The sequence below is a fragment of the Leptodactylus fuscus genome, chromosome 1, assembly GCF_031893055.1.
Source record: "Leptodactylus fuscus isolate aLepFus1 chromosome 1, aLepFus1.hap2, whole genome shotgun sequence".
Classification (NCBI taxonomy): Eukaryota; Metazoa; Chordata; class Amphibia; order Anura; family Leptodactylidae; genus Leptodactylus; species Leptodactylus fuscus.
In genome coordinates, this window is record NC_134265.1 from 26,454,986 (window position 1) to 26,465,989 (window position 11,004).

An 11,004-nucleotide genomic window follows, 5' to 3' on the forward strand; every position below is an offset into this window, starting at 1 on the left:
GGGGTGATGGCATTAGAAAGGTTGAGAACCACTGATATAGAGGATCTCTCCTGTCTGGTGTAGTATATAGAGGATCTGTTCTCTCTGTATAGTGTAGTATATGGAGAATCCCCATAAATTAATACCAGAGTATCTTTTCTTGACCATTTCTTTTCCAAACCGCACAATCCCTTGAAAGTCATTTTTATTTCAAAAAGTGAGACAATCCCAAGCGCTCTATTTACATAATAACAGTAATAAAAAATAGCCATCAGCACGGCCTATATATTATAGAATTACACTATTACAGTCCAGCATTCAGGGTTTCAGGAGAACTTTAGAGAGATCTAAGCGTTCCATCCTAGTGTTAGTCTCCAGCCACACATCATACATTCCTCTAGAAGGGGATCCGGAGCGGCTCTAGAGCACCTGGTATCCTTCTCTTACACTTCTGCGGTAGATGGCGCATAAGCTTATCAAAGCAAGGAGCTGAAAGAAAGAGGAGCACTTTAAGAAAATTTCACAAAAAAAAAATAAAAATTTAGCATTTCCAAAAATGCTCAAACATATGCTGCCCCTCTGCCCTGCAGAATACTGGCACAGTGCACCACTTATTGTACTCCGTGCACATACAGATGGAGACTTCCTTACTCGTCCAGGTATGTATGACAAGACACTCGACTTTTCACAACATGGTTATACAATATTTTCTCACAATGTGATATGCTATATGGCCATCTAGTGGTTACATTGCGAATTACAGCCTGTTAAATGATATCCACCCCTCCCCTCTCCCTTCACGTGATCCAGTCTTGATTATCTAATGTATCTATGGCCGGAACTTGTCTAACTGGGAGGCAACAGCAAATTAGCTACGAGGGCGACACCTAGTGGCAAGAACTTTAGTGGCAGAATATGTTTAACTTCAGTGCGTTACATTTTTGTCTCCCACACTATGAAATGAGACGACGTTGTCTAAAAAGTTATAACTAGGTGTTTTGCCACCATATTGCATTCGAGAGAGATCTGGTCACTTCAATGACCCCAAACAAAATGAAGTCTGCGTGCCTCTCTTTACTGGAAAAAAATTCCATGAACAATGGGCCTGAAAAAATTCTCAGTCTGTCCTCCTACACTTACCTCAAGGATAGCAATCACAAGTATCACCACCAAGGAGATGCCAAGTACTTTGTGCACTACATCCTCCAGCTTAACTTCACAGCCCTGTAGACAAGAAGAAGTAGTCAAAATGTGATTGGATAAATTTCACTTTTCACAATTTTTCTACATGACTATCAGGGCGCCCATCTTGCCAGAGCGTCTTCTGCTCTGTATTTAGAGACATGCAGCAGTCTCGTGGCCATAGGTAGCTATAGTCTGGGGCCGACTCACTGAGGTCTATGGAGAGTTTTCTAGACGTGAGCTGTGACATCATCTATGGCAAGTAGTGATGTAATAATTATCATAGAAAATCAAGCTTGTTATGTCATTTGTGTTTGTTATGTAATGGAGGAGACTGCGACAAGCAAAGCTTCTACAGAATCAGCAGGTGTTAGTCTTTTATTAGGCTTTGTGGCCAGAGTAAAAATTGCAGAATAGAAAGATATTAGACAGGGGCACTGCTGTCTGCATGGACCCAAAGGTCTCCATGTCCAACATCACTGGAGTTACTAGGACCGCAGAAGTGGACAGAAAATAGCAGTTACACACAGAATCATACATTGACTATATTGGGGTCCATATATATAGGGTCAAGGCTTCTATATGGTTTTAGGTGGAGCTGAGAGATGTGACTGCCCAGATGCCATATAGGAGTATGTATGATGGCTTTTAACTAAAATTTGCTTTGCTGGTTCTCATTAAGGAGAGTTTCTTTGCAATGCACCATGGGAAAACTGCAAATTATCTCTCCCAGAAATAGGAAATCTGTAACAAAGGTGACTCCAATAGGTGGCGATAGTGAGAACATTTTCTTCCTTTCATCGTTGAGAATAGCAGTGTCACCCTCTGGCCTTGCATTAGCCCTTTATCCATTTTTGAGACCAAATTTAAGGCACCCTATCATGATTTATAGCCAGGACCCCATGAGGTCTAACGCCATAGTAAAGGAATCAGTCAATAGTACATAGAGTCCCTGTCCTACCTCTGTGTAGATCTTGTTGGAGGCATCCAGTTTGCCCTGGCAGTCGGTCTCATTCCTCTTACAGCAGCTCAACGGCACGGTGTGGTTAGCCAAAAACCATGTTGTGTTCTGCCAGCTGGTGTAGTTCTGTATTCCACAACACTGCAACTGTATAGGCAGATACAAGAAAGTCAGGACTAATATAGTGGACTCCCCAAATCCTCCTATATAACCAGGAGAACAAGCATACACCCCAACCATCTTAGATGCAGCTGGACAGCCCCATGCTTTGGATGGGGTCCCAAGTGCTGGCGAGCATCCTCTGACACCAATGCAGTTGAATACAATGGTAGAACAGGAGACATCAGTTCCCTGCTCTATCATTTAGATCCTGCGTCTGCTCCCGACACCTTAGTAGCAGGCAGTGGCGATGTAGTGAGGTTTAACATTGTCCCTGAAGCTGCCAGTATAGGGACTGGAGTGTACTAAACTTTTTTTCTATTATGCATTTTAATTTGGGGAACATTATACTATGTGAGGGCCGATGGGGGAACTTTACAGTGCGTGGGGCCAAAGGGGCATGGTCTCATTACATAAATTTGGTGGTGGCAGATTATAGCCCTCTTTTGGTTTTCTGAAAATTGGGAGGTATATGATGCACGACATTAAGTCACAACATATATCCTATGTTTGAAATGGTTTATTTTAGCCCCTAATCTACCCCCCTCTCCTGATTTCATAGTTTATTATAATAAAGACACCGCCTATGGCACCTGTGAAGCCAGGAGAGAAGGGAGGCGCAGGGGTCAGGGGCTGGTTCCAATCACATGACCCAGGGTCAAAACCCCCTGGGGTCCTGCATCATGAAGCCACTGGAGTAAGCAAGGTATATTCAACCCCTTTAAGTCTTCCACTTCCTTATGCCAGCAGAAATTGATATTAACTCATTCATTGGCCTAGACCAGGGGTAGGGAACGTACGGCTCTCCAGCTGTTGCAAAACTACAACTCCCAGCATGCATACTGGCTCTGCTGTTCTTGGAACTTCCATGGAAGTGAATGGAGCATGTTGGGAGTTGTAGTTTCACAGCAGCTGGAGAGCCGAAGGTTCCTGACCCCTGGTGTAGAGCAATAGGTAAGTAGACGATCTTCATAAAACTTGAGATTTTCCCCATCCTCTCGGAAGGTATAGAGTTTGGTCGTAAAGGTCCAACTTGTAGAGTCTTCATGCCCTTAAGACTTTCCATCTACCAGCTCGCCACAAGTGGAATCCGTAGCTTTCAATATAAGTTATAGCTTTGTTTTGAGGTCTTGGGTACCCAATGGCTGCCACCTTACAACATGGCATCATGTGGAGCTCCCATTATGCACTAGTTTGGAGATCTGACAACCCCATCAAGTATAGGTGTTGACAACTCCAACATCGGGTAGATCTCCACGACATGACAATACACATGTCCACCATGATGCAAAGAGAAGAATCACAAGATTATGGGGATAAACAGCTTTTTTTTTTTTTTTTTTTTACTTTACCTCTTCTTGGATGAAGTCAATGGCAGAACTTTCCAAGTTTCCTCCGTTATATTTTTGAAACAAGATGACCATATTTTTCTTAAGTTCTGGATCAATCTGAAAGAAACATGGACAAAAAGGAGGGGGGGGGGGGGGGGAAGTTTAGTGTTCATTCAAGATACCAGCAGGGGGCGACAATCAGCAGCGCATGAAAATAAAGATTTTTGGATTTGCATCTCACCTTTTCCTTGTACACAAGTCCTAAGATCAGAGTAACCACTCCGGCAGCAAATATGATGGATATCAGAGTAATGAACTGAAAAAGAAGAAAACATATGTTATATGGCAATTCAATGGACGTATGATGTACAGCGCAGGAGATTTTGGCGATCAAATAAGGACCCTCTTTTTTTTAACTTAAAATACCCTAATATAACCTAGAAATCCCCCCCCCCAAAAAAAAAAAAAATCCATCTGATTGGCGCCATCTCCACGTGATCAGGTTTCGTTTATCCAAAGCAGTTCAGCTATTCTTAAGGTATAAGCCCTCTCTATTAATACAAATTATGGTATCCTGCCAAGTGGGTGGTAACATTGCATGACACGCAGACACTCCACCCCCAGAGAAACCAGTGTCACCACCCACTTGGCTCTAATTGGCATCAGCACTTAAAGGCTTATATCTTTGGAATGGCTGAACGGTTTTGGATAACCTAACCACCAAAATGCTCATGTTGACAGCGCCGATCAGATGAGAGGTCGTTGGAGTTTCAGTTGTGGTGACTTTTCAAAAAACAGAAGTCAGAGTGAGAACAGTATAGATGTAGTAGTAGTCATATGAACTATACATTCTCTATAGATGTGACCATCTCGTGATCTGACATTTCACCCCGAGTATTGGGGCTTATAATGCACCGACCACTTAGACTATATACATATTGCAGGTGTTGTCCCATCTCTTGCCTGTGCCCACAATGGTGCAGGACAGGTCTTCATTATAAGGGATCATGGTTAAGAAGATTGCTAAATGTCTGGATAGCAGAATACTTACACATCCCAGGCCCCAGCAGGACTCCTTGAGAGCAGAGATACATCCCAGCAGTCCAATGATTAATATGAGCACTGCCACCGCCAGGATAATGATGGCGGGGAGCATAATGTAGACATTGGTGAGGAAGCTCTCATATTGCTTGTAGGTGACAATTATATTGATTCCGACGTAGCTCAGTGCCACCGCAGCCGCCTGGAAGACAGGAATATGCCTAATAAGTTATGAGGGACAAGAACTAATACACATATAGTATGATATTAGCAGAAGACAGTGTCAGACTGAAGTGTCTGATCCACCAGATATAGTCCTGGGGCCCCATCTACAACAACCCCTAGGAAATAGACCATAGCACCCTTCAAATTTAAGGGTCTTCTTCCGGACCATCCTTGAGTTAGAGCCTGGGCCCATCGGCGGATCCCCTGGTTCTCTGGTGGGCCAGTCCAATACTTTCAAGAGACCATGTTTACAATAGAATTTTCTATACAAGACTCGGTTTCAGGATATTGATCCTCCTTGAGGAGACTGCACACTTAAATATGGTTGGCACAAGCCAACTGTCCACTGGTCTATGGAAGTTATGGAGTCAACCAGGGCCATAACTTGGAGGCACAGACTGTAGTCGTACCCAGGCCCAGGCGACAAAGTTCTCTTCCCAATATGAAGAGACCAATACATTATATGAGGGGCTTCTGCAATTTTTGCATTGGGACCCAAGAGCTTCATGTTATGCCTTTCGAGCGAGTCAATTTCTCCCACCCTTAGACTCCAAGAGTCAAACATGGCCAGGATCACAGAATGGCCAGCGGAATGGGGATTTGGTGGTATATCACCCAAAGTGGTGGAGGTTCATGTGCTCTACATCGGGATGTCCATTTTTGCTTGGGAAACAGAGGTTTCACAATATCCATAGTAAATTTTTGGCACCGGTTACAGATAGAGAGGGATGTACCAAATTTTGAAGTTCTCCCCTATCTGTAGCATAGCCGAGCGGTGTACTCTGCCATCTCTGGCACTTCCATAGGGTATGAATAGACTGGTAGGCCATCAGGATGGGAGACATGGACTCCCATCAGTCAGATACCCAACAATCATGAAGTTATCTCCATCCTATCTATAAGGGATAACTTTGTACATTGCCCTTAAGATGTCCAACAACAGAGTTTTCGACTTTTCATTTTTTCAATATAAAGAAAATCATGGCTGTGGAGTCAGAGTTGAATTCAGGGCCAAATCCGTGGGGGGTGGGAGTTACCGACGCCAGCTTAAAAATAAGCCGCTCTCTTTCTAGACTTGATCATTCTCCACCATTACGTTATTCCACATCAGACGTTGCCCTCTCCTGCCTGACCAACTGCACTCATACAACACCTTCTCTGTAAGTGACCCTCAAGGCCCTCTCCTGGGATCCCCATTATTGTCCATCTAGACGGTCGGCCTAGGCCAACTCCGTTCCATGGCTGTCAATACCACTGTTACGCCATCACAAATATATCTCTGGCCAAGTTAGAGTGTCTAGAAGCCATAGCCTCATGCTTTCTCAAACTGAATTTGGAGAAGACCCAGTCCTCACCCTTCACCCCCTTTCCCCACAGCCTACAAACCAAAATTAATGGTGCCACACTTCGTTCCATCCATAACCTGCCCCCCCCATACATCTCTTGACCTAATCTCTAATAGTAAATATGTGGGGGGTGGAAAGAGTTGTAGTTGGTAGTTTGACCTGCAGACTTCACAAACCTGTAAGTCACAGTAAAGCTCCCACCTCTACATATTGCATGTTCGTTACGGCTCCCCCTGGTGTTCTTTTGCATTTTTTAAAGACTGTCCACTCAATGTATCCAGTGCTGGTGGTCACACATGCTCAGTAGCTCAGTCCTATAGCACCGATTCTCTTGTACACAGATAGTGGAGAGATTCAGCACTAGAAATAGCTTCTTACCAGCGGTGGACATTCTGAGAGGGAACAAGAGATGGTGCCATAACAAGTAAGAGCACTATCTAGTCAGCGTTCCTTAGTGTTTTGCACTTGACCTGTGCCCTCTTCCCTATGTAGCATCCTCCTCCTATCAGTAAGTGAAGAGCCCTGACTGGGATGATATTGCAGCAATAAAGTGTTATCTTCATGCAGATTGTATCACAAGGTTGTGTAGATGGGAGCAACAGCTCAAAGTCAAGACTTCAGGAGTGATGTGAAGGTCTGAAGACAAGTGAACATTTTGGCCTGCACCCGTTTTCTGTGCAATTTCTCATCTATTTTGCATGGTATATGCACGGTGCCTATTGTGTAACTAAACACTTTCCACTAGTTTCCCCTCCGTCTTGACGTCAGACAAAAGGTGAAGACTGACTTGACCCCTAAGGCCCCATTCACATCTGCGTTTGGGGAGTCCACTTGGGGGCCCCTGAACAGAAGCCTATATACATTAAAAAGCAGTTACTTGGGAAACCCATGGAACTCATAAACCCGTGATGGTGAACCTATGGCACGCACGCCAGTGAGGGTGCACAGTCGCCTGATCACTCATTAACAGGGAATTCGGTACAGGATTCCCCGTTATTGAGAGATCCCCCCTTTCAGCTGTAGGTACAAATGCAGCCATCAACCATGCCATGTGTCTCAGGTTTTGGAGGGTCAAGCCAGTTCTTTATCCAGAAACCAACAGGGTGAACCTGAGCTTGCTCCTGGAGTAGCTGGACCTATGTGAGCTGAGCGTGGCCCCTGGGTAAACCAAAAATCTTCTGTGTGTTGGAAGGTTGTCATTACAGTATCTCAAGTTACCAAGAAACTACTTGAGCAACCCGTTTTTCATGTCCATTTTCACCCACATCACATTTTTCATTTGTTTTTAACTTTCAGAAAAACAAAATATAATTTATTTTGTTTTACTGTGTGCATGCACCTTAAGCTCTGTTGTACTTGAAGACCTGCAAGTTATGTGCACTTTCTGCGACTCCACTTAGAAGTACTGAGTAGCGGGAAATCAGCTGCCCTGTTTAACCCTTTGGGTAGGCCATCTTAGCTACAACACTCAGCAGAATGAAGTCTTGGACTCACAAGGGCCAAGTTCATAGGAAGTCAACTTAAATACATCTGCTTGTATAAACAATGGAATGGATGCAGATCTTGCTCATCGATGACAGTCCAGGAGGTCCACAAAAGGGGAGATATATCCCCATCTGTACACTGGTGAAGCAGGAAGCCATAATCTTCCTGCTTCACCATTCAGCTCCCATCTCTCCTGCAGTAATTGGGGATGAAGTAGTGACATTATTTTGCACCTTTTGCTTCCAGAGCAATAGCAGCAGAAATCAGAGCAGACTTCGGGAGAACAGGGAGAGGCAAGCATTACTTTTATGGGGGGAGTTATTTTGCATTTGCTGTTTGGGACCACAAGCATGAAACCATAAGGAGGGGGTAGGGTCGGAGGCAATGACACCACAGTATACAGCAAAGAGGATAGGGGGAAATCGGGAAAGTTTGATGCCTGAAATATGGCACTGTCCTTATTGAAAGCACTTGCACACTTGGTCAAGTGAGGAGGGAGGATAGTTGGCTAGTGCCAGACTAAAGTTCAGAAAGTGAGGAGATCTCATCCTTCAACAACCCCTACGGAATAGGTCCTAGTAACCCTCACATTAGGGGTCTTCTGCTTCACCATATTTTCTCTTAGACCCTGGGCCCTCCGGAGGACCAGCCCAACAGTATAATGGCAGGAGGTTGGCTCCTGTATGTATACAAGCAGATTAAGAAAAGACCAACATTAAGCCTCAAGACCCCTTTAACCATAGAATATATTCCAAAAATAGAGTAAAAGGCCTGAAAAGGTGTCCGGAACAGGAACTGAAAGAGACGCTCGGAGTAGATTTGCATGTGGTCAGGCCAGTCCTGTACAGATCAGAAAGATGAATAGCAACAACTTTCTCCATCATGACAAGAAAACAGTAATCTCTGTCACAATCCTAACAATAGTCACCCAGGAAAAAGTCACATGCTGTGCCGTCACGCAATGTCATCTTGTGTACAACATAGATCACAACCAAAGGTCAAACTCAGCACTGCTACATCTGTCTATAGTGCAAGACACCTATAAGAACTGAGAAACTCATTCCCACTACAGATTTCTATATACATGCAAGGTTTTTTGCAATACATTGCTACTGATAATGTAATAGGAATAAAGTTGCATGTAAGGCTTTGTTTACATGGTCGTGAGGCAGCCGTAAAAAAGGGGAATTTTTTTGGTCATTTCTCAGTTTTCACAGACGCCAAACAAAATAACGTGGTTGCAAAACAATATTCGGGATTTTATTTTATATTCTCACACACATTACTTTTTAACAGATGGCAATATACAGATGTAGCAGAGCCAAATTTGTTACACAACCCATTCCTTCTATGGACAGGGATAACTTACCATGGCATAATCTTTGCTACAGTCCTATAACATCTTATAATATACGATAACAAACTCAGCTCCGCTACACATAGAGCATAACAAAATATAGTGACCAACTTACCAAGAAGACCAAGCTGAGGAGGACAAGGAAAGCCTTGGATGTGAATACCCCTACCCCCATGGTGTTCTGCTGACAGTCCTGTGTAGAATGGAGAATCCCTGACTGCAGCCCTCTGCTCACACTGCAATAATAAAGGCTCGGGATCCTGCCTATCACCCCAGTCACATGTTTCCTCCACCGCCCACATCCCACAGGTACAAAGGACGAGTTAACTCTCTACGAGCGGCAGATGAACTTTATTCTCACTGATTACGGAGTAGTATATATATATATATATATATATATATATATATATATATATATATATGTATATATCACACATCGGTGTATACAGTGCAGGGATTGACGTCTCTGATTTACTGAACAAATTTAATAAAAAAAATTAAAAATGTACAAATTCTACAATTTGTGTTTGTTACAATCAAGGCAACCCCAATGAGATGTATTGGAGAGCTAGAAGTACATCCAAAGCATTGAATATATGACATTGTAATATAAAGTAATATCCAGATTTATTGCTGTACAAAACACAATAATTAAAATGAATTAAAAACAGATGACATGGGTGACGCCAAAAACAATGGATAAGGCTTTACCTCCCCCGGCCTTATACCACAATACGATATCCACGTAGCTTTCCAACAACAATAGGACCCCAAGAATAAGTGAATAATAAGATGAATAGGTACATTAGTATTAAAATCTGTAATAATAGAAAGGGGGGCTCATTCACACAGGGCAAGAGGGGGCGGATTCTGATGCCGAATCCACTTCTATGTAGACCGCTAGCTTCCTGTTTTTCCGTGAGTGGTATGTTCCGCTTCACGGAAAAAAGAAGCGAGCTGCCCTTTCTTCAGGCAGATTCCGCAGCTGATTCAGCCCCGGCGTCCGTCTCGCAACAGCACCCTCCGGACTAGACCCATTCATTTGAGCCTACTCTGGCGGCAACTGTCATGGCAGGCGCATTTTGGTCCAATTCTGATGCGGCTTCCCGCTTCAGAATCAGGAACAAAATACGCGGTCCCGTAAAGTGACCCTGATTCTGCCACAAGAACTCGCAGCAGAATCAGCGCTTATAAAAAGCCTCCCATTGATTTCAATGTGTCACGCGCGTTAAACGGAACCCATTGAAGTCATTGGGAGTCTTTTTATCATCGCTGATTCTGCCACGAGTTATCGTGGCAGAATTAGCGCCACTTTAATGTGAAAAAGAGAGGATCTTCTACGTCCTGATCAATGTGCGGTATTATATCCTGCTAGAAAGCCGACAGGGCGCTGAATTCAGCACGCTCAGCTTTCTAGATGCACCCTAATCCTTACCGTCCAGCCATGACACTAGGCTGTAAATCCGGCCTTCTGACAGTGGGGTGATATCAGTGCCGAAATTAATATCTCCAGCATCGAGGCACATAACGGGCGCTGAAGTCAGTACACTATGGTATCAGCTTTGTAGCGGTATATAAAACCGCACATTGATCTGTAAATATTACAAGAAAGTAAAGCTGAGTTGCTAACCGAATAAAAGCACAAGTGGATCCCAATAAGGCTACGTTCACACCTGGGCTCCGCCTGAGCATTCCGTTTCCCATTCCACTTTAAGGCCGGGGCCCCATGAGTCGGAAACGCCACGGTAAAAATCGTGGCGCTTTACAGTAATTGCAAAATGGATGGGATTCATGCGGATCTCCTACCCACTTAGCGGTAAAAACCGCAACGCGGACACAAAATCGGCATGGTTTTGGAAATCGCAGAAATCGCAGCATGTCAGTTATATGATCAGTGACCCTGGGTGCAATACATAACCAGGAGAGCACCGGACATTA

General features: G+C 43.9%; 1 protein-coding gene across 1 annotated transcript; it reads right to left on the minus strand.

Annotated features, from left to right (window-relative positions):
* Window positions 1-220: 220 nt before the first annotated feature.
* Window positions 221-9,313, minus strand: LOC142191898 (tetraspanin-36-like). The gene is made up of 7 exons (XM_075262379.1): window positions 9,182-9,313; window positions 4,664-4,855; window positions 3,854-3,928; window positions 3,634-3,729; window positions 2,123-2,269; window positions 1,120-1,203; window positions 221-468 (listed from the first exon to the last, which is right to left on the minus strand). The coding sequence occupies exons 1-7, from the start codon at window positions 9,239-9,241 to the stop codon at window positions 400-402; spliced, it is 723 nt and encodes a 240-aa protein (XP_075118480.1). The 5' UTR covers window positions 9,242-9,313; the 3' UTR covers window positions 221-399.
* Between the last annotated feature and the right edge of the window lie 1,691 nt (window positions 9,314-11,004).

Excerpts from the sequence above, each read along its gene's own strand:
- LOC142191898 (XM_075262379.1), bottom strand. The coding sequence starts at position 9,241 with ATGGGGGTAGGGGTATTCACATCCAAGGCTTTCCTTGTCCTCCTCAGC. Across the intron at positions 3,929-4,663 it reads CCTGCTGGGGCCTGGGATGT|TTCATTACTCTGATATCCAT; the intron begins GTAAGTATTCTG and ends CTTCTTTTTCAG. Across the intron at positions 2,270-3,633 it reads TTGACTTCATCCAAGAAGAG|TTGCAGTGTTGTGGAATACA; the intron begins GTAAAGTAAAAA and ends CTGCCTATACAG.